This window comes from Quercus suber, unplaced genomic scaffold (genome assembly GCF_002906115.3).
Source record: "Quercus suber isolate HL8 unplaced genomic scaffold, Cork oak 2.0 scaffold_6, whole genome shotgun sequence".
Lineage (NCBI taxonomy): Eukaryota > Viridiplantae > Streptophyta > Magnoliopsida > Fagales > Fagaceae > Quercus > Quercus suber.
Genome location: NW_027069472.1, coordinates 336,173 through 360,618, shown reverse-complemented (window position 1 = coordinate 360,618; position 24,446 = coordinate 336,173). Strand labels below are relative to the sequence as shown.

At 33.5% G+C, this 24,446-nt stretch overlaps 2 protein-coding genes and 2 long non-coding RNA genes across 6 annotated transcripts; 2 read left to right on the top strand and 2 right to left on the bottom strand.

Moving 5' to 3' along the window:
- The first annotated feature begins 432 nt into the window (after positions 1-432).
- Positions 433-3,277, top strand: LOC112027165 (uncharacterized). 2 transcript variants are annotated; one of them, XR_010628776.1, is made up of 4 exons: positions 433-881; positions 967-1,832; positions 2,543-2,684; positions 2,774-3,277. It is a non-coding gene; the product is annotated as an uncharacterized LOC112027165 (long non-coding RNA). The 2 variants fall into 2 exon arrangements; XR_002884439.2 differs by lacking the exon at positions 433-881 and having other exon boundaries at positions 1,157-1,175; positions 1,729-1,832.
- Positions 3,278-3,286: 9 nt separating this feature from the next.
- Positions 3,287-4,417, bottom strand: LOC112032567 (uncharacterized). The gene is made up of 5 exons (XM_024065341.2): positions 4,013-4,417; positions 3,814-3,928; positions 3,650-3,731; positions 3,517-3,568; positions 3,287-3,349 (listed from the first exon to the last, which is right to left on the bottom strand). The coding sequence occupies exons 1-5, from the start codon at positions 4,415-4,417 to the stop codon at positions 3,287-3,289; spliced, it is 717 nt and encodes a 238-aa protein (XP_023921109.2).
- A 2,959-nt stretch (positions 4,418-7,376) lies between these two features.
- LOC112032565 (putative pentatricopeptide repeat-containing protein At3g25970) lies at positions 7,377-13,491 on the bottom strand. Of its 2 annotated transcripts, XM_065772957.1 has the most exons (4): positions 10,453-13,491; positions 10,236-10,333; positions 8,664-8,762; positions 7,377-7,767 (listed from the first exon to the last, which is right to left on the bottom strand). In XM_065772957.1, exon 1 carries the CDS (start codon positions 13,380-13,382, stop codon positions 10,956-10,958), a length of 2,427 nt encoding a protein of 808 aa, XP_065629029.1. In that variant the 5' UTR covers positions 13,383-13,491; the 3' UTR covers positions 7,377-7,767; positions 8,664-8,762; positions 10,236-10,333; positions 10,453-10,955. The 2 variants fall into 2 exon arrangements, with proteins under 2 accessions (XP_065629029.1, XP_065629022.1); XM_065772950.1 differs by having other exon boundaries at positions 10,236-13,491.
- Positions 13,492-19,420: 5,929 nt separating this feature from the next.
- On the top strand, positions 19,421-23,675 carry LOC136067309 (uncharacterized). The gene is made up of 3 exons (XR_010628769.1): positions 19,421-20,816; positions 22,290-22,388; positions 23,285-23,675. It is a non-coding gene; the product is annotated as an uncharacterized LOC136067309 (long non-coding RNA).
- The last annotated feature ends 771 nt before the right edge of the window (positions 23,676-24,446 follow it).

The following is a 24,446-nucleotide window of genomic DNA, read 5'->3' as shown; positions in this document are numbered from 1 at the left end:
TCTTACCGTCATCCCTCTAACGAAAATATCATACTTGACTAACAGAATGCACTGTTGACACTCAAACGCCTACGTGACCATTAAAATAATAATAATAATAATAAATTTTAATTTGGCATTTAAGTAATGCCACATCAACATTTTAATATTAAAAAAACCATGTTATTGTTTTTTATTTTCTTTAATTATTTTAAAATAAAATAAAATTTTGGTTATTATTTAATTATTTAAATAATAATTAAAATAAAATTTTCTTTTCTTTTTCTTTTCATTATTTTTTTGGAAGAGACATCAATTTATGTTCTTTTGTTCTTACTGTTCATGTTCTTCATGATTTTAGTAAATTAATTCTTTTTTTTCTTTTCTTTGCCTTTCCAGTAATTTCCTTATAACCAAATAAATCAAAATTCAAAACTTTAGATCAAACAATAATCAACATCCACCAACCAAAATCCAGAAATCAACATACAACCACCAAAATTCAAAACCCAAAAATCAACATACACCAACAATCAAACCCACAAACAAGTATGCATATCCAGAAATTGGAACCTAGCATACACCCACTAAAATCAAAAGATCGGCATCCTCTTTGTTCACAAAATCAACACCAATCACCAAGTTGTAAACCCACCAATCCATTAAAACACAAAATCAGATCCAAGTTGGAAACCCACTGATCTCCACCATCCCCAAATCCCACCATTCTCTCGAACCCACCCTTTGGAATCAAAACCCACAAACCCACAAATCTGCTACAGATCAATGCACCGATCCACCACAAACCCAAATCAACAAAACTCACAAACCAATAACCCACAAACCCATATCTACACCACTGAGATGAGAGATAGAGAGATGAAAGAGAGACTTACCAATCTGTGAATATCAATGACATGATAATTATTTATTTTAATGTAAATTTGCATCTACTGGATATGTCTATAATTGCAATTTTTTCTTCAGATGAAATAAAGAAAAAGGTGGAAGCTGAGATTGAAGCCGAAGAAGCTTATGAGTTGTTTAAGAAATTTGAGGATGAGATGGTAATTGAAAGTCAGAAGTTAATGGAAGTTGAGGGGCCTCCCTAGTTTGATGAGACTGCTGTGCCAGACAAGAAAAATAACTTAAGACGACCCACTTGGTAAGGGACCAATCCTTAGGTGGCAAACACGGTAAGTCTTTGCTCCTAGTGGTAATGCATGGCACCCCAAAAACAGAAAAGAGAAAATGTTTGTTACTGTGAAAATTTTGGGTTCGGTTGCGAAGAAAATATAAGAAAATAAAAGAAAGACAAAGAAAAGGCAAGATAAAAAAAGGATTAATTTGCTAAGAATATGAAAAGAATATAAAAAATAATTTAATTATTTTTTTTAATTAAAAATTGAGAATTTTGTTATTAATTTTTTTTTTGTTGTGTTTATTTATTTATTTAAATGCTGGCATAGATTTTTTTAATGTTAACTAAATTTTTTTTATTATTAATAGTTATGTAGGCATTTTGAGTGTTAACAGTATACTTTGTTAGCCAAGTAGAATATTTTTGTTAGTGAAATAACGGTAAAGATTAAAATGAAATGTATTTTTTAAAATAAGGACTAAAAATAATAAAAATAAAAAGTAAAAATCAAAGTAAAAATTGAATGAAAATAAATGTAAGCACAAAAATGGTATTACCAATGTCTTATTTAAACAAAGGTCATTCTAAAAAAAAGTTAAAAATACAAGGAACTTGAAAAGTCCGGAATCTTCTTGGCTTTCCAAATATCAGAGGGAACCTGCCAACGTTGTCTGTCTCTTTCGCTAGTTGCAGAGGAAGCGAACCATTACAGGTACTGTTACACTCGCTCTGTTCTCATTCAATTTCCTCTCTACTCGTAATTCTTTCTCGGACTTTTTACTCTCTCATGTTCTTCTTTAATCTGGTTTCGCGTTTCAAGTATACATGTTCTCTGCTTGTAATTCTATGTCTGTGAATGCAACGTTTTGGATTGAACTTGAAGCTTATGTAAGCTCTTAGCAATTCCTCAATTTGAAGTGGGTTTATTAACAAGAAAGTCGCATTCATTTTGGGCAATTTACTTTTAAAAAAGATTGTCTTCAAAGGTTACATGTCCATGACTTTTCCTTTTCTAGTTCTTTTGAAGTTAACATCTTGAACTCTGCAGTGTAAGCATGTTGTTGATGTTTGTTATGTTGAATATTTTTGTTTTATTGTTCATTCTTTCATTTGAAGTTGCTTAGAATTACATTTGGAATCCAATTTACAGTCCTAGATTAATAATTAAAAGGTTTGAAGGTTAGGGGTTCAACCCATTAATGTAGATTGCCTAGTTATTTGTTGTATGTATTGGAAACTTTATTTGCACCTAGTGATATTGCTATGTTAGCATTGAAACCATGATTATATTTCACCTCATTTGATTTTGATTTTGATTAAATCATATGCTTCCAAGATGTGGCTATGTGTCCATACTCTACCATTAATATGCCTTGCCCAAATTATGATCTTGATGTATCTTTGCACGTTTCCACTTTGCAGGGGTTAGTTTCTTAGTACCCAAGTATTTTTTGCCAAAGACTCAAAGAGGAACCCAATACTAGAGCCTACATGCGTGGAACAGCTGTGTTATCGCCTGCAAAATACAAATTTAAACAAATCTACCCTTTGAGAAGATCATGGGGTAGTTACCCAACAATCTTTTTATACACTTTAAGTTGTAATTGTATATTAACATTTTTTTATCTTACAATGATGTTTTATTAATATCAGGTACCGTGGCCACTTCAACTCCAAAGAAACGAGGGAATAATAATTCTGGGGAAGAAGGACCAGTTACAAAGGAAAAGAATGATCCTATTGTTGCCTTCAGCAGGCCTCCACCTCTCCCACCTGTTCTTGGACCATTGGTCGCTCTGTCATTGTTAGAAACATGGTCGAGTCGTGATAGCAATGATGACTGACAGGTTATGTGAAGCCATTCCTCTACTGCTAGAGTTGATATATAACTAGAACTTTAATGTACAGTGCCCTTTATTTAAATATGTTGTGCAAAATCTTAAATGCAAAGAGGAAAATTTTAGCTGGGAGACTCCATAGCTTTATGTAGCTGTTCAGTAGTGGATTGATATAAGTGTCCACAAGCTTGTCGTAAATCTTTATTATCCAATGTAGGATGACATGGGAACTACTTAGGAACCCTGCAGCAGACATATACCAGTACTATTTCATAATGAAGATATGATGCTTATGATAAACTGAAGTTTTGAAATTTCAGATGAAGTTTCACATACATTCAGTAGCCTTTGGGAACTCATCAAATAGAGATGTCACTGTCTTCAACAAGGTCTGAATTTAATGATCGAAACACATATGATAACAAAATCCAAGGTCAGAAAATAGAAATAGTCATGAATGTCCATAAGGTGCATTCTATTGATAGAAAAGCATTGTATTGTCAAGTTCAAATAATTGGGATTTTTTCCCCTGAGAGGAAACATGGTTTGCAGAATTACCAGAACTAAGCTTCCTGGTTTGATTGGTGATTCAATCACAACTTGTGCTTTCCTGCAAAGAAACACCAATTAGTGACAAAATGTTTGATTCCGTGCAAATAAAAGGCTTAATGGATTAATTGTTTTGCTATACTTGATAATTATTCCGTCTCCTCCTTTTGAGCACTCAAAGAAGCTTGAGCCTCTGGTGAAGGGTATCTGTGATTTTTTCCATTCTACGATATCATAAAAGATCTTTATCAGTCATCAGTTATCTTAAAGGCACACAACTGAACAAAATAAGATAAATAGGAATACCCAAGTGCCATTTTACTCCAGCGGTATACTCATCTCCTTCACAAATATGTCCAAAGCTGAACTTCACATTCTCACCCATGGATTCTGTAAGTTCTTCCAAAAATTGCATAACTTCCTGCAATAGTTCATTTTAAGCCCTGTTAGGGAAACAAAAGTAATTGTCCAATGCTGGTTAAGAAGAATGATAAGAAGACGAGACCTTTTTTCCCTCGAATGGACGGAGAAAGGAGCACTCCTCAAAATAACAATCTTCTGATATGATTTCACGTAGGTCATCCAAGTCCTTGCTATTGATGCTTGTGTAAAATTTATTGATTGTCTCTGATGGAGAACTTGATCCGGAATGGGAGTTGCTATTTGATAACCAATAATTTGAATTGCTATTTGATGACATTACTATAACGGGTACATGGTCACGGAACAATGTACTTTCAGCCTTCCTTTTAACAGAAAGGCCATGCTTCTGTATTCTCCTACTATTGTTCTTAAAATAACAAGTTTCTTTGTACGGCAAGGTGCCATGGGCAAGCCTTGTTACAGCTTTGGAGCATGTACGCGGCCATGGTGCCTGGCCTGAGAAATTGATAGCAGCAGCCATGGCCATTATAAGACTGGCCAAGCTATTTTTGGTATTGAAAGTATAATTTAAGAATGGAGGATTAATTCATAGTCATATTGAAAGATAAAATTAGGAAGGGGAGGTTAAATATTGATACATGGTGCCAATGTGACAGAAAGGGGCAAAGAATAAAGAGACATGTCTTCTGCCTCAGTTTAACCAAGGAATCTCAATTTGGAAAAATTTTATTTGTTGTGCTCTGCCATGATTTGTTTCCTTGCTATGAAATCTAAGAATTTGCTCTTGGTGATTCCCTTTGTAGGAGGACATCTCACGTAAGAATTGCAAATATGGGAAGATAGAAATGGCTACACTAACATAAAACTTGTGCCTTAGTAGTAGCACCCATCCGCATGTTAAATCTTTTAGCACGGTAAATGTGAATGCTCCAAGAAAATTAAAAACTTAGTCGAAAGTTCACCAAATGACCCATACGAATTAATCAAAAACTAGACGAAAGTTTTACCAGACGACCCATATGAATTAATCAAGAGCTGATATTTTTTTATTGTTTATTTTAATTTCAAAGGAGAAATAATGCTCACCCAATAAGGATCACCTCCAAAGTTTGTAGGTTTCCCACAATATGATAGAAAGAGAGAAGGCATATATTTAACACATGAAATTCTTACTCCTGAAAAAAGAATTGTTGTGTCAAATTCGAACCCACCGAACTGGGGGCAGCCTGAGACCCATTAATGATTAAACAAAGTAGCCTTTGTCTAACTAGAGTTGATCTAGGTCTTGCTTTCGGGGGCAATGGCCATTTTCTATTTGACATAAGGTGCTCTTTAGATTCACAGAATCAAAAACCATTGCTGCGGCCATGCTCACTTTAATCTGAATGGTATTCCTTTTTATTGAAGCTAAATCCATTGATCAATAGGAGCATCATTGCATTAGCAGCTGCATTAACTCTTGTTCATGACTCTATCAGCACTTATTCTTAAAATCATATCCTAACTTTACCTTTTTAAAATGTCAAAATTATTACCAATTTAATGATAAAAATTTACAAACTCATATAATAATGAATGTGATTATTGTCATTTCAATAAATTTTTTTTTTAATGAATGTGATTAATGTCATTTCAATTAGTAAAAGTTCTTAATTTACTCCAAAACTTCTAAGGTAGTCTAAGCAATTATTATTAAAAACCATATCATGATTTTATCTTTTAATATGTTAAATGAGAAATGCTAACGAGTGCCCTTAGGACACTGGTTAATAATCCATTTAAAGAAAGTTTTTATGGGGAATGAAAAAAAAAAAAGAAGTAATTAATATTTTGATAGTTTTTTTTCATTTCTCATAAAAGTAGTATTAAAACTTTCTTAAAATAGATTATTAATGAGTGTCCTAAAGGCACTTGTTAGCATAACCCATGTTAAATTTATTACCAATTTTATTATGAAAAACTTACAAATTAACATAAAAACGAATGTGATTGATGTCATTTCAATAACATAACAAATAAATATTTGAATATATGTGTGTGTGTGTATTGTGAAGGTAAATGAGCCGAGCAGGAGTGTTAGGCCGTGGGCTGTAGCCTGTACCCGAGGACAATAGGAGCCTGAGGATGGTCGAACGACTTGATAGATATTGGGATCAGTGAGCCGAGGACAAGGAAAGATAATAACAAACTGGTGGTATCTCCCGAGGATCCGAGCTTCCCCGGGAAAGCGTTTGGGGGGGGGGGGGGTTGGAGCCCGACCACCTTGAGAATGCAGTGCCAGAAGTAACCATTCTTTTGAGGATAAGCTTTAGGAGAAGGAGCCAACAATAAAGGAAGAAATATCTGATAAAAAGGATGCTACCACCACATTAAATGTTCTGCACCTAACTAACTGGTCACATTTATGTGAAAATGACACTTGAACAGTGGTATCTCAGTTTACAGCTATTCATAAGGCTTCTAGGAGGTTTTGGATGGGACAAGCATCCAATAGATTACCTACAAGATCAACAAGTGGAAGGCTAAGATGATGAATGGAAGGACTATATAAAGAAAGGGTCTCCGTAAAAAATGGGGCATGTAATCTAGGAAGGGAAAAGAAAGAGATAACATTTTATACTTAGATAAATTTGAGTGAATATAAGAACACATCATCCTTGGATCTGACCGAGGAGTGTTATTTCTATTAAAGCGCGTTTTCTTATCTTCTTGGCATGAAAAATAAATTTGAGTCAATATGAGAACACATCATCCTCGGATCTGACCAAGGAGTGTTATTTCTATTAAAGAATGTTTTCTTATCTTCTTGGCATGAATTCAATCCATTAAGGCCCATACTTGATTTGCAAAGTCCTTTTCTTGTAAAATCCACTCTCTAGCAAATACATTGTTTTGAGCTTGTTGAGTCATCATCCATTATTGAGGGGCTGAAAGTCTAATTCTAGTCCTTACATATATATATATATATATATATATATATATTGTAATTAGTGACATGTCAATTTTTAATAAGATAGAATGATTATTATTTATGAACTTACAGAAATGAAATTCAGCAACCTTGTATCGATGAAAAAATATATATAATTTTACTTTGTCAGCACCAATTTGATGGAGAGTATAAAATTTGGAATGGGATCACTAGCTAGCCCAGTGTGCGGGTGTTAGGAGGCACGCCTGACAGAGTGGCTAAATTATTTATATAAAAGCTTCAATTCAATAGGCTAGAAGAGCTTTAGGTCTTGGGATCATATGGTAATTATAATGTTTGTTTATATGTACGGCACAAAAGTTTAGGCGCAGCTTGTTTTTGACTCTTGACCTAAACACAGAAAGTTTTTAAGGCAAAGGCAGAAACAAAACCACTAGGTTGGGCATTGATCAATTTTAAATTATATGTCACAAAACAGGGGGGCAGTTTTCCTTTCCATGACTGAAGTTCTTCAGAAATTTTCAAGAATACATAGATCGTAATGTGGACAATATACAGCAAAAATCATATTAAGTTGTTAAATGTGTTATGCTATACCATTTTCATTTCATGTTCAAATTACAATTAATGGAAATACAAAAAAATATATACAAGATTAAAGGGAAGAAACACTTAACGGTCATTGCAATGGTCAGCATTATCAAAGGGGGGCAGTTTTCCTTTCCATGACTGAAGTTCTTCAGAAATTTTCAAGAATACATAGATCATCATGTGGACAATATACAGCAAAAATCATATTAAGTTGTTAAATGTGGTATGCTATACCATTTTCATTTCATGTTCAAATTACAATTAATGGAAATACAAAAAAATATATACAAGATTAAAGGGAAGAAACACTTAACGGTCATTGCAATGGTCAGCATTATCATCATCGTCATGGCCTGTATATCATCAACAAATAATAAGTCTAAAAGCACAAAAAAATTCATAATATTCTTTCACGATTCCTGAAGCGGTGTGATTAGTATAAAAGTGAAGTCAATAGTAGCCCATGTAAAAATAATGTTATTCTTATCACGTAGTTGTGAAAAAAAAAATTAAAAAATTGACCCAAACATTATTGGAAAACAAACTAAATGACCATGTGATTCAGCATGAAATATACGTATAATTAAGCATGATGGCTAGACCTGTAGGTAGTAATACTAAGGGTCTGTTTGAGATCTACTTATTTTGCTAAAATTGAAAACTTTTTGTTAAAAGTACTGTAGATAAAGGTAAAACTTAATTGAAATAGTATAAGAAATTCATGAATAGTACCAAAAAGTGTAATGCGACCTATGAATAGTAGCAAAAATAAGCTGAATAATAAAATAAGCTAACTTTTTAATTTGGAGCTAAATGCTAAGGGTGTGTTTGGATATCGCTTATTGTTGAAAACTGAAAACACTGTAGCAAAATAATTTTCAAATGTATGAATAGTGCCATGAGACCTATTTTTAATGAAAGTTTTGCTAAAAAAAAGATTTGTGGGTCCCGTAAACAGTGCACAGGATAAAATTTGCTGAAATGAGCTTCTCAAATAAAAAAATAAAAAAGAAAAAAGAAAAAACCACAGACGCTGTACTTTTCAGCACTATCCAAATAGATACTAATAATTCAGACATTTGACATTACCAACAAGATCTCCCTGAAAATCAGGACAGTCATTTAAAAACACATATATATAACTATGAGATAACAAAGAGCTTTGCTCCCTAGAACCCACCCAAGTTGCATTAAAAAAACAAATTCTATCTGTCAAAATGACCAAAGAAGCAAATCACTAAATCCTTACCATATGGAATTCTTATCCTCCCGTACTCTTCACCTACTATAGAAATCCAGAAACCAGCACCAAGGTTTACAACTTTACAAGAGAGCTGCTGTGTATGTCCTGAACCCACACGTGTACATGATCAGACAGGCTCAAATCAAAACCATCATGCACAATAAACTATGGATCATATTTTAAGTCAATCAGTCATCAATTCATCCTATGAATTCAATTTGTCTCGAGCTGAGCTGAAAGGAATCTTGTACAGTCAGACAATCTCGCTGGCATGCCCCCCAACCCCCACTAGTCTGAAAGGTTGTTTCTAGCTTACACTCACCAGGGGTCAATCACCCTCAGACATTATGCTCTATATAAACTCACAACAATTGCCATTTGGTCATATAGCCACATTTATCAAACAAGAACAGCTTGAAGGAAGAGGGTGAAATTGCCTTGCATTACAATATGAGTAACAAAATCAGTGATGTTCCTGCTACTAAAATCATCAAAAGTCTGAGGGACAGAAGGCCTCTACCAAAAAGGGGGCAGATAAAGTCAAGAATAGCAGCAAATGCTTTCCACTCAATAGTCTCTGTGTTCTCTAGAGCCCTTTCAGATCACCAACACTCCAGCAGGAAAATTTATATGAGGAAAAATTAAAAATATTGATCCATGTTAGACACTGTATGATCAATGATTATTATCTCATTAATGTAGTTACTTAATTTTCTTCTACTACTTCCTTTTCCCCTTTTTCTTTTGCAGATGGAGTGTTTCCATTCTGATAGATTTTACTTTCACCAAAAAGTAGAAGGTTACAATATTCATGGTAATATTAGCATTGAAATATATATGCATAATTTCATGACTGGCAAAGATTATGTAAGTAACTAAGTATTTATCAGTCAAAAAGGGGACAATAAAAAGCACAACAATATTATTAAAGCCAAGCAAAAACCAAAATGCATAGGCCTGAAACAACATGAAATCAAATTTATACGAAACTCTGTGTAGAAACACCGTTTGACATGTAGTGTCCCCAAGATATTAGGTGTCAGTTCCCTTGATATCACCTCAAGCTTACTCAAGTCAAGATATTACATCCTACTTCTTGCAAATTTGAACTGATTTTAAACAGATGAATGCCACCTATCACTAAAATAACAACCAATTCCAATGCATATAAACATTCATTACTAAGTCATTTGAAAATGTATAAGTTACATTTTGTAGAAAGATGTCACGAGCCAAGCTTGTTCTCACTGGGACAAGAGGCCACTATGTGTAAAGCAGCCTCCATGATCTATCTTTTACATCATAAAATATGAGACTGTAAACATGAAACAAAACTAATATCCTAAGCATACGCAGTCCTAAATCTAATTATTATATATCTTCTGCCATATCCTCATCCATCATGGATTCCTCATTCACCCACTGGTCACTTTCTACCACAAGAACCATAAACAATTTCAAAAGATGATGAATCTAATAAAGTTATATGGTAAACTACTAGTTATCCCAAAAGCTTAATCTGATAGGAGATTCTTGAATTTTAATCAATCATTATTCTAACACTATATACTGGCTTACCTTCACTTGGACTCCCAACTCATCAGTCAAGCATTTTTCCTTTTTTGATCAAAGTTTCATCTATCCTTGGCAAAAATATCAGGAGCAAAATGCCACAGCTGAAAATAAGATCAGATGAAGTCAAGGACAGAAGCAGACACTCTCCATGGGGGACAGTACAGTGTAGCAGCAAACTTCTACAACTTTGTTATGACCACATTCTGATGTAAAATTTCACCTTGAGCAGCCAAAAAAGCACCAGTGATGCTGATTTACATGTAAAATCTCACTTTTTTTCCTTCTAATGTTGTAGATTTCAGTCAAAATAAAGCCACACTTGTTAACAGTATCCATGATGGAAAGTAGAATCCAATCATTGCTTTCAGTTGTGACTAGAAATACTGCCACTGTAGGTTAACAACAGAGTTTTTATCAAGCAATGAACACCTGTGCAGTCATAATTTTGGCTAATGGCAATTTATGGGGAATTCTCTCTCAGAGTCATGTTAGTTAACTTGGAACAAACAGCTGCAAAAGCCATAGTTTACGGCCTTCTCAGACTTGCACCTCTGACCACTAGTAAAACAAATTTTCTGAAGTCATCTGTAATGCATATGTTGAATGGAATTCATATGCCAAACTGATTTTAGACGACATGTAATGACACTTGATGAGTTCTGGAAACACAAACACCCTGCAGAGTTCATTGCCGCAAAAAATTAGAAAAAATTTCTCTGCTTCTTAGTTCATATTTTTCATCAGGAAAGCATCGTTTTGATCCAATTTTGGTGACTCTAGCATCTGATCATACAACTTTATTAGCTCCATATATATTTCTTTACTCTCAGGATGTGACATGTCACCAGCAAAAAAGTAATGTATGGATCCTCCAACTTGAATCCAACTAGAACCAGGTTCTTTGTGAACTACTTTTTCCTTCATTTGCTTCCTCAGTTTGCCAACATCACTCCACATACCAGCAGAAGCATAGAGATTTGATAGAAGAAGATAAGCAGATTCATTTTCAGGTTGCAGCTCAAGAAGTTTTCTGGCAGCAACATTCCCTAGAATGACATTTCCATGGATGTTGCAGGCTGATAGAAGAATCTGCCATATATGAGCATCAGGGTGAATAGGCATTTGATCAATTGTCCTCTTTGCATCTTCTAGGAGCCCAACTCGACCAAGCAGGTCAACCATACAGGCATAGTGTTCTAAATGTGGGATAACTCCATGAAGTTCAAACATAGAGTTTAAGTAATCATTTGCTTCTCTCACCAGCCCTGCATGACAGCATGAAGTAAGAACTCCAAGAAAAGTTATCTCATCTGGTTCTATTCCAGATTTACACATTTTCTCAAAAACCTCAGAAACTTCGTGAAAACAACCATGTTGAGCATATCCCATTATCATGGCATTCCAAGCAGCCAAATTGTCTTTAGATGTATTCCTAAAAGCCTTCTGTGCATCACCAATGCTTCCACACTTACAGTACATGTCAATAACAGTGCTTTCCACAAATATATCCTGATCAAATCCAAATTTAAGACACAGTGAGTGAACTACTCTTCCTTGTACCAAATCTGTCATTGCACCACAAGCTTTGAGGACAATACTACATATTGTACTGTCCACTTCAAGGTACGAGCTTCTTGAGGTGTAGAACAGATTTAAAGCATCAGCATGACAACCAGCATAAACAAAAGCGGTAGCCATTGCATTGCAATGTACCACATTGATCTTATCAATCTCAGAGAATATCTCTTTTGCTTCATCTATACCATGGCATTTCCCATATGTTTTTATCAAGCAAGACACCATAGAATCATTGAACATAAAGCCACATTTAATCATATGCAAATGAATTTGCATTGCCTGAATTACAGAATTCGAGTTAGAAACAACTTCAAGAACGCTAGCCAGAGTATATTCATTTGGCTGTAGTGAAAGATCACGCATTTGAGAAAACACTTCAAGAGCCTGACTACTAAATCTATTCTCAGAATACCCAGCAATCAGAGAATTCCAAGAAACAGAATCTCGATGAAGCATATCATCAAAAACACGTCTAGCATCATCCATTCGACCACACTTCCCGTACATGGATATCAATGCATTACTAACACAAATCACTTGCAAAAACCCCACCTTTTGACAAAGTGCTTGGACTTGCCTACTGGAAGTTAACAGCCTTGGGTCTGCAATGGCAGACAAAACATTGATCATTGTATACTCATTCATCTCCAAACTCCCAGAATGCAAAACTTTAAACAACTCCAAAGCTTCCAAACCATCACAAGCAGCTCCAATCCTTTCAGTCCAAGACACAACATCTGGTTCAGCAATTTCATCAAACATCTTAACTGCAGCCACCTTATTCCCACACTTACCGTACATGTTCATAATAGCATTATTCAAATGTATAGAACTGCCACACAACAAACCCATCTTAACACTAATCCCATGAACCTGTTCCCCCTCTTTCACATCAAACAGTGCACCAAGCACCCCAGTCAAGCTAAACTCATTCAGCTCCAAACTCAAACCTCTCATTTCCACAAAAACCACCTTACCCTTCTCAAACTCCCCATTCCACACATACCCACAAACCATAGCAGTCCAAACCACATTGTCCAATACCAAACATTCCCCAAAACACTTCTCAGCCTTTTCAACATCCCCAGCTTTCGCATAGTTCTCTATAAACCCACTCACCAAATAAGCTCCTGAGCCAAACCCCATTCTCAAACAAACTCCATGGGCAGCCTCGTTTTCCTGCAAACTTTCACACGCTTTAACCAAAGAGCTCAACGTAAACACATCAGGTTCCAGACCCAGATGTCTTAAATTGTTAAAGAGCTCGAAAACGGGTCTGGGTTGGCGAAACCTGGCGAACCCAGAAATGAGAGCGTTGAATGAGACTGTATCGGGGTTATGGGTTTCGAAGAGGTACTTGGAAGCGCGTGAGAAATGTCCGAGTTTAGAGAAGAGGGAAATGAGAGTGGTGGAGAGGTAAGGGTGTAAGGAGTGACCGGACTTGATGAAGAGAGCGTAGGTTTGGTCAGTGAGCTTGGGGTTTGGAAGAGAAGCTTTGAGGGCTTGTGGGTAGAGACCGTTGGTAAGTAGGGTTTTCAGGGATTGGCTTTGGCTTTGGCTAATCCTCTTCATGCATGTGATGTGAGGCTTCTATGAAATTGAGAGGTGTTATTCAGCGTGTGTGGTGTGGACTCCTGCAGTTGCGTAACAGTCTCACCGACTCGCACACTACATTAAAATTGTGAAATTAACGGTGCTTCACATAATCTTTATTAACAAACTAATGCCTTTAAAGTAAACTTTTTCTTTAAAATTTTCACTATTTTAATAAATGTGTTTTAAAAACATGATTTCAAAAAGAATTGGATTCGAAGTTTGCAATAGTAAATTTCTAATAAGATTTTTCGTGTATATAGATTTAGATCCTACAGAATTGTTGAACAAATTTTACTCTAGTGATACTTCAACTCTTAAAATACATTATAAAAAATACTTCCATTGTTGTTTAGAAAAATCCAACTTTTTAAATGAGAATTATTTAATGATTGTCTTTTAATTAAAACTAGTAAGGGTTGTACGAGCTAGCACATGTTGCCCTTTAAGTGAGAAAATTTAAGATAGAATTGTTTTTTGAAGTAGTATCAAACCATATATTTAAATTTAGAATAGTTATTTAACATATGACTATCTATTTAGTATGATAATTTCTTAGCATAAAGTATTTGGTATCAAATGATACCATGTCAGCGGTATCAAAATCCAATAAGTGTAAGACATGTTAGCAAAAAATAACTAACCCACTAATAATTGAAAAACATGTGTTAATGAGTAGTTATTTTTGCACACATGTTTCTCGTTTATTGGATTTTGATACGGATGACATGGTATCATTTGATACAAAATATTTTTTCATTTCTTAGAACCTATTTACTAAAGACATATCCACTCACAAAAAAATTATACTAAGAATGATAACAAATGTCATCATCTTCCAACAATAAACAACTAAATTTTGATAAAACATTGTCATAATAGTTAACTTTTCGCAATAAATGATGACATACGCTACAATTGAAACTTTTCATCAAATTAAATACTTAAAATCATTTGCAATGAATATTTTGTTATTCATGCTTCATTCTTTATCATTTTATTTTATAAGCCTAACTACAATGCTTAGCTTACTTAATTTTTAATGAACACATTTTTAAGAAAGAAAAAAAATAATAAAAAAAACCAAAATAGCAAAAGACATATGTTATTGAAGTTTCTATTAGATAAAATTATAAATATAGAAGATTTATACTACTAATAAATTAGTATTCTCTAGGTAACAAATAGAGTACCATACATCACATTTTTACTTTCTAAGTACAACTAACACATAAAACTTAAAATACAAAAAGAAAATTTTTGGGACATTAAAATTTAGTGAGGCATTTTAAATATTGCACAATGAAATTTTCTGGGATCCATAAGATTTTGTTAGGGTTTAACTAAGAGAGTAACAATAAGGACTATATACTTGTCTACAAAATATAAAGATGGAAATTATTCAACTTTAAAGTTGGGGGATGAAACTACCCCAAACATAAAGGGGAAAATTACTTTTTTCCATAATTCTTTTTTGCTGGTAAAACTATGTGTTTTTTTACTTTAAATATTGTGTTTAAAAAAAAAAAAAGTCAACCCAAGAAAACTGTCCGTATGAACAAATATATAATTGAATCAATGAAATGATCAGCATATAAAAGAAATACGTAATGAAATAATAGTTTTCTACATTTCATAAACCTCAACTGGATGAGTCATAAGCTCATAACATCAAATATTGGTTACATACTTACACCACCAACAAACTCAAGGCCAGTTAAAATTATCCTTTTCTTCTTTTTCTCTAGTAATCAAATTAACGAAATCATCAATCACCTCACTTGAACCATTAGAAGAAGAAAATTTAAAAAACCAGTGTTACCTTTTGAACCACCAAATGTAATACAGCCACTGCTTTTTCAAATTTTCTTTTGCAAATCATTAAAGGAATGACATGATGTTATACTAGAGAACAAAATCACCTCACTTGATATGTACAATAATTTTAAGTCCCAAATTTAACGTTTGTTTCATTTTTAATTTCCATTAGCTTATATGAAACAATCAAGCTCACTTATTAATCATCTAACTACACTACATATACCACATTCACTATAGAAGAGCCCAGCCTGTTCTCCCACCAATTAGCTCACAACCATATGGTACCAGAGTCAATTCTCATCAACAGATTCATCATAATAATATACTCAAGTTATTAGAAATGCATCAAAATAAACTTGAACTATTATCAGGAAATTTCAAACCCATCTCCTACCAAACAACCAACCCCTCTAATGGCCGTATCCCTCACAGGCATTTCATCAAGCAGCTATGTAGCATTCTAAAAAAGCATTGCACTTTACAGACAGAGAGCAGTGAATTGGAAAAACAACTAACTATGGGCATTTTACCACAACCAAGCCTACCCAATCCACCACAACTAGCTATCAAACCAAGAAAGAAAAAAAAAAAAAAAAAACCATCGCACAAGGAGAATTGAAAAAATAGAAAGCAGCGAAAAAAAAAAAAAAAGGAAAGAGAAAAGTATACTAGCGGTGAACAGCCAGTGAGACGACGGCGGAACTCCGGCACCAGAGAGAGGATACCGATGTGGTTATAGACTTTTGGTTGGATCATCTCCACTCTCTCTCTAAACTGAGCCCAAACTTTCTCCCTCTCTCTCAACGGTTCAGGTTATTCAGCTTTGGTTTTTATTCCCATGTGTCTCTCACGTGAGTTTTACCGTTAGTTTATTAACAGAAGACTAACAGAGGTATTAATTTGGCAGGTGTCTAAAGTTTAAGGAGTAAATTGGTCAAAATTAAAGTTAAGGGAGTGTTATGACCACTACTTGAAAGTTTAGGGAATGTCTGAGCATTTTTTTTCATAAAAATGTAATTAAGGTATTTATTTATAATGTTATTGAAATTAAAGTGACACTAGTCACATTTATTAATATGAGTTTTTTTTTTTTTTTAGGAAGTTATTAATATGAGGTTAAAAACCTTTTGAAATATATATATATATATATATTTATTTGTTTGAGAAGAGTTTTGAAATAAAATTGGCACTATGTCTCAAATTGCTAGTCTTTTATTCTATTTTGGGATGTCTCAAACTATGGTCATTTTTGAAAACTCAATAAATAAATTTTTATTTTACCCTTTTAATTTATTTATAAAAAATTTATTTAAAATGTCAATACTATTCTTTCACTAATGTTTAAATTAATGTGGATAGTTTTGGAAACTTGTACCTATCTTTTATATATATAAAAAGTGCGAATGTGCTAATGCACAGTAGCTACAGTGTCATTTGGTTTTTTTTTTTTTTTTTTTTTTTAGTAATCGGTTTTTGCTTTTTTTTCTTTCTTTTAAATATTTATGTAAACTAGCATATATATTGTTATACTGACATAATAAACTTTACAATATTTTCACAATTATTGAGGTGTCAATTTCTTATAGGTTGAAATAAAATAATAAAATATGAAACTGTGACTAATCATAACTGAAAATAAATATTTTGTAAAATTGTTGTAACACTTGTTGTGTAAATGTTTAAAATCTACAGTACTTTTTGGTTTGTTCAATATATACTGCTCATCACTTCATTTTTTTTTTTAGTCATTGGTTTGTGTTTTTTTTTTTTTTTTAAATATATTTATATGAGCTGGCATATATATATATATATATATTGTTATACTTACACAATTTTTTTTTCAATCATCGGTTTGTGTTTTTTTTCTTTAAATATTTATATGAGCTGGCATATATATTATTATACTGACACAACAAATTTAACAATATTTTCACAATTATTGAGGTGTCAATTTCTTATAGGTTGAGATAAAATAATAAAATATGAAATTGTGACCAATCATAGCTGAAAATAAATGTTTTGTGAAAATGTTGTTGTAAGGACTAGATTTGGATTCTAAGCCCACTATGTGGATAGACTTAGGCCCAAGAAGCCCAAAACAATGAATTTGTAGAGAATGGTTGAATATTGAGTCTTAGTTAATCCAACGTACATACACTACAAGGGATCTAAGTATTAAGATATTGAACAGAAAAAAGGTTTGTAATGAAGACAACTTGTCCTCGACAAGATTCAAGGTGGTCTATTCTAAAATATTCTTCTCAAATTTGATTACAAGTTTTGTTTTAAGATGTTACAGTCTTTCTCTCGTGAATTTTCTTCCCCTCCCCTTGTTTGGGCACCATCTTCCCCTTATATACACTCCTTCCTCCCCATGTCCATTTGCCACGTGCATCCCAAATGGTCGGTCTTGATACTTGTCCCATCAACACCTTCCATCCATCTCCAGCTAGTAGCTGTAATGCTGAAATATACTGTTTAAGTATCACCTCCACATTAATACGGCCAGGGAGTTGATACAGTGCATTTAATGTGGAGGTAGCAACTTTTGTAGATATTTGTTGCCTTTCTCTACTCTTTTCTGTCTAGCGTCGGACTTCTATTTGTGATGCGACCTTGTAGGATGTTTAGGACGGTAGGGCATTCCTATTGATCTCGGATCCCTATTTCCGATATGAATTCTCTTCTCGGACATCTCTTGGACTATTATGTACAATCCTTGGCTCTTCCTCTTCTACCCTTCCAATAATATAATTGCTTGGCCGTCCTCGGACATGTTAATATGCTCGGATTGGGCCATAGGCCCAGAATACACGGTTTCACTAGTATCTTCTGACTATTTGGTCCGCACAGTTGTAATACTTGTTGTATGAATGTATAAAACTACGTACTTTTTGGTTTCTTCAATATGTACCTTCATCACTTCATTGTTGTTTTTTTTGTTTTTTTTTTTTTTTTTTTTCCAGTCATCTGTTTGTGCTCTTTTTTTTTTTTTTTATATTTATTATTATTTATATGAGTTGACAATATATTGTTATACTACACAATAAATTTCACAATTATGAAGTTCAATTGCTTATAGGTCAAAATAAAATAATAAAATATGAGACTGTACGACCATAATTGAAAATAAATGTTTTGTGAAAATGTTGTAACACTTGTTGTTATCAATATTTTCACAATTTTGAGATCTCAGTTTCTTATAAATCAAATAAAAAAATGTAAGTCCAAACATTTTAACTAATTTCACACAAATCATAGTAAGCTACTATTAATGGAAATAAAAATGATATCAGTTGTGGGTCATTTAAAATCAGTAACAACTTGCCATCTGAATTTGTTATGAAAGTATTATGAGATGCATTTCTATAAAATAATGATAATATATCAACCAAACTTACCACAGCTAAAAATAAAAGTATTGTAAAAATATTGTGACATTTTGTTGTGTTCCTAGACTTCTTTTTTGGTTTAGTCAAATTTGGTGCACAAAAATTCATGTTTCACACAATTTTCTTCTTTGGTTTTTTTTTGTTTATTTTTTTTAATGCATAGTTTAAAGTGGTTGTCCCAATTAAACTCAATAACAATTTACCACAAAGGATTTTTGTAAAATGTTGGATATAGTATTACTCTAAAATAAAATTAGAAAATATCATACTAGGGCCCACCATAGCTAAAATAAAGGTATTGAGAAAATATCATGACATCTATTGTGTCCTACTTTTTTTTTTTAGGCAATTTGTTGAGCCAAAATTCATAATTTTACGGACAATTTTCTTAGAGTGACTTTTATTTATTTATTTTTAACAATTGGTTAAAGTAAAAAACACATAGTTTTGCTAACAGAAAAGAATTATGGAAGAAAGTACTTTCCTCCTTCATGTTTGAGGTAGTTTCATCCTCCCAACTAAAAAGTTAAATAATTTTCTCTTTTATATTTTGTAGACAAGTATATAGTCCCTACTATTACTCTTTTGGTTAAATCTTAACAAAATCTTATGATTCCTAGAATATTTCATTGTGCAAAATTTTAATGTCCCAAAAATTTTCTTCGTGTATTTTGAGTTTTATGTATTAGTCATACTTAGAAAGTAAAAATGGTGATGTATGGTCGAGCCCTGACTTGTTATGTGGTGTTGTTAGTCCATATGATTGTGAGTACATTTAAAAAAAAAAAAAAAAANTGCTTGGAATGCCATGATAATGGGATATGCTCAACATGGTTGTTTTCACGAAGTTTCTGAGGTTTTTGAGAAAATGTGTAAATCTGGAATAGAACCAGATGAGATAACTTTTCTTGGAGTTCTTACTTCATGCTGTCATGCAGGGCTGGTGAGAGAAGCAAATGATTACTTAAACTCTATGTTTGAACTTCATGGAGTTATCCCACATTTAGAACACTATGCCTGTATGGTTGACCTGCTTGGTCGAGTTGGGCTCCTAGAAGATGCAAAGAGGACAATTGATCAAATGCCTATTCACCCTGATGCTCATATATGGCAGATTCTTCTATCAGCCTGCAACATCCATGGAAATGTCATTCTAGGGAATGTTGCTGCCAGAAAACTTCTTGAGCTGCAACCTGAAAATGAATCTGCTTATCTTCTTCTATCAAATCTCTATGCTTCTGCTGGTATGTGGAGTGATGTTGGCAAACTGAGGAAGCAAATGAAGGAAAAAGTAGTTCACAAAGAACCTGGTTCTAGTTGGATTCAAGTTGGAGGATCCATACATTACTTTTTTGCTGGTGACATGTCACATCCTGAGAGTAAAGAAATATATATGGAGCTAATAAAGTTGTATGATCAGATGCTAGAGTCACCAAAATTGGATCAAAACGATGCTTTCCTGATGAAAAATATGAACTAAGAAGCAGAGAAATTTTTTCTAATTTTTTGCGGCAATGAACTCTGCAGGGTGTTTGTGTTTCCAGAACTCATCAAGTGTCATTACATGTCGTCTAAAATCAGTTTGGCATATGAATTCCATTCAACATATGCATTACAGATGACTTCAGAAAATTTGTTTTACTAGTGGTCAGAGGTGCAAGTCTGAGAAGGCCGTAAACTATGGCTTTTGCAGCTGTTTGTTCCAAGTTAACTAACATGACTCTGAGAGAGAATTCCCCATAAATTGCCATTAGCCAAAATTATGACTGCACAGGTGTTCATTGCTTGATAAAAACTCTGTTGTTAACCTACAGTGGCAGTATTTCTAGTCACAACTGAAAGCAATGATTGGATTCTACTTTCCATCATGGATACTGTTAACAAGTGTGGCTTTATTTTGACTGAAATCTACAACATTAGAAGGAAAAAAAGTGAGATTTTACATGTAAATCAGCATCACTGGTGCTTTTTTGGCTGCTCAAGGTGAAATTTTACATCAGAATGTGGTCATAACAAAGTTGTAGAAGTTTGCTGCTACACTGTACTGTCCCCCATGGAGAGTGTCTGCTTCTGTCCTTGACTTCATCTGATCTTATTTTCAGCTGTGGCATTTTGCTCCTGATATTTTTGCCAAGGATAGATGAAACTTTGATCAAAAAAGGAAAAATGCTTGACTGATGAGTTGGGAGTCCAAGTGAAGGTAAGCCAGTATATAGTGTTAGAATAATGATTGATTAAAATTCAAGAATCTCCTATCAGATTAAGCTTTTGGGATAACTAGTAGTTTACCATATAACTTTATTAGATTCATCATCTTTTGAAATTGTTTATGGTTCTTGTGGTAGAAAGTGACCAGTGGGTGAATGAGGAATCCATGATGGATGAGGATATGGCAGAAGATATATAATAATTAGATTTAGGACTGCGTATGCTTAGGATATTAGTTTTGTTTCATGTTTACAGTCTCATATTTTATGATGTAAAAGATAGATCATGGAGGCTGCTTTACACATAGTGGCCTCTTGTCCCAGTGAGAACAAGCTTGGCTCGTGACATCTTTCTACAAAATGTAACTTATACATTTTCAAATGACTTAGTAATGAATGTTTATATGCATTGGAATTGGTTGTTATTTTAGTGATAGGTGGCATTCATCTGTTTAAAATCAGTTCAAATTTGCAAGAAGTAGGATGTAATATCTTGACTTGAGTAAGCTTGAGGTGATATCAAGGGAACTGACACCTAATATCTTGGGGACACTACATGTCAAACGGTGTTTCTACACAGAGTTTCGTATAAATTTGATTTCATGTTGTTTCAGGCCTATGCATTTTGGTTTTTGCTTGGCTTTAATAATATTGTTGTGCTTTTTATTGTCCCCTTTTTGACTGATAAATACTTAGTTACTTACATAATCTTTGCCAGTCATGAAATTATGCATATATATTTCAATGCTAATATTACCATGAATATTGTAACCTTCTACTTTTTGGTGAAAGTAAAATCTATCAGAATGGAAACACTCCATCTGCAAAAGAAAAAGGGGAAAAGGAAGTAGTAGAAGAAAATTAAGTAACTACATTAATGAGATAATAATCATTGATCATACAGTGTCTAACATGGATCAATATTTTTAATTTTTCCTCATATAAATTTTCCTGCTGGAGTGTTGGTGATCTGAAAGGGCTCTAGAGAACACAGAGACTATTGAGTGGAAAGCATTTGCTGCTATTCTTGACTTTATCTGCCCCCTTTTTGGTAGAGGCCTTCTGTCCCTCAGACTTTTGATGATTTTAGTAGCAGGAACATCACTGATTTTGTTACTCATATTGTAATGCAAGGCAATTTCACCCTCTTCCTTCAAGCTGTTCTTGTTTGATAAATGTGGCTATATGACCAAATGGCAATTGTTGTGAGTTTATATAGAGCATAATGTCTGAGGGTGATTGACCCCTGGTGAGTGTAAGCTAGAAACAACCTTTCAGACTAGTGGGGGTTGGGGGGCATGCCAGCGAGATTGTCTGACTGTACAAGATTCCTTTCAGCTCAGCTCGAGACAAATTGAATTCATAGGATGAATTGATGACTGATTGACTTAAAATATGATCCATAGTTTATTGTGCATGATGGTTTTGATTTGAGCCTGTCTGATCATGTACACGTGTGGGTTCAGGACATACACAGCAGCTCTCTTGTAAAGTTGTAAACCTTGGTGCTGGTTTCTGGATTTCTATAGTAGGTGAAGAGTACGGGAGGATAAGAATTCCATATGGTAAGGATTTAGTGATTTGCTTCTTTGGTCATTTTGACAGATAGAATTTGTTTTTTTAATGCAACTTGGGTGGGTTCTAGGGAGCAAAGCTCTTTGTTATCTCATAGTTATATATATGTGTTTTTAAATGACTGTCCTGATTTTCAGGGAGATCTTGTTGGTAATGTCAAATGTCTGAATTATTAGTATCTATTTGGATAGTGCTGAAAAGTACAGCGTCTGTGGTTTTTTCTTTTTTCTTTTTTATTTTTTTATTTGAGAAGCTCATTTCAGCAAATTTTATCCTGTGCACTGTTTACGGGACCCACAAATCTTTTTTTTAGCAAAACTTTCATTAAAAATAGGTCTCATGGCACTATTCATACATTTGAAAATTATTTTGCTACAGTGTTTTCAGTTTTCAACAATAAGCGATATCCAAACACACCCTTAGCATTTAGCTCCAAATTAAAAAGTTAGCTTATTTTATTATTCAGCTTATTTTTGCTACTATTCATAGGTCGCATTACACTTTTTGGTACTATTCATGAATTTCTTATACTATTTCAATTAAGTTTTACCTTTATCTACAGTACTTTTAACAAAAAGTTTTCAATTTTAGCAAAATAAGTAGATCTCAAACAGACCCTTAGTATTACTACCTACAGGTCTAGCCATCATGCTTAATTATACGTATATTTCATGCTGAATCACATGGTCATTTAGTTTGTTTTCCAATAATGTTTGGGTCAATTTTTTAATTTTTTTTTTCACAACTACGTGATAAGAATAACATTATTTTTACATGGGCTACTATTGACTTCACTTTTATACTAATCACACCGCTTCAGGAATCGTGAAAGAATATTATGAATTTTTTTGTGCTTTTAGACTTATTATTTGTTGATGATATACAGGCCATGACGATGATGATAATGCTGACCATTGCAATGACCGTTAAGTGTTTCTTCCCTTTAATCTTGTATATATTTTTTTGTATTTCCATTAATTGTAATTTGAACATGAAATGAAAATGGTATAGCATACCACATTTAACAACTTAATATGATTTTTGCTGTATATTGTCCACATGATGATCTATGTATTCTTGAAAATTTCTGAAGAACTTCAGTCATGGAAAGGAAAACTGCCCCCCTTTGATAATGCTGACCATTGCAATGACCGTTAAGTGTTTCTTCCCTTTAATCTTGTATATATTTTTTTGTATTTCCATTAATTGTAATTTGAACATGAAATGAAAATGGTATAGCATAACACATTTAACAACTTAATATGATTTTTGCTGTATATTGTCCACATTACGATCTATGTATTCTTGAAAATTTCTGAAGAACTTCAGTCATGGAAAGGAAAACTGCCCCCCTGTTTTGTGACATATAATTTAAAATTGATCAATGCCCAACCTAGTGGTTTTGTTTCTGCCTTTGCCTTAAAAACTTTCTGTGTTTAGGTCAAGAGTCAAAAACAAGCTGCGCCTAAACTTTTGTGCCGTACATATAAACAAACATTATAATTACCATATGATCCCAAGACCTAAAGCTCTTCTAGCCTATTGAATTGAAGCTTTTATATAAATAATTTAGCCACTCTGTCAGGCGTGCCTCCTAACACCCGCACACTGGGCTAGCTAGTGATCCCATTCCAAATTTTATACTCTCCATCAAATTGGTGCTGACAAAGTAAAATTATATATATTTTTTCATCGATACAAGGTTGCTGAATTTCATTTCTGTAAGTTCATAAATAATAATCATTCTATCTTATTAAAAATTGACATGTCACTAATTACAATATATATATATATATATATATATATATATGTAAGGACTAGAATTAGACTTTCAGCCCCTCAATAATGGATGATGACTCAACAAGCTCAAAACAATGTATTTGCTAGAGAGTGGATTTTACAAGAAAAGGACTTTGCAAATCAAGTATGGGCCTTAATGGATTGAATTCATGCCAAGAAGATAAGAAAACATTCTTTAATAGAAATAACACTCCTTGGTCAGATCCGAGGATGATGTGTTCTCATATTGACTCAAATTTATTTTTCAT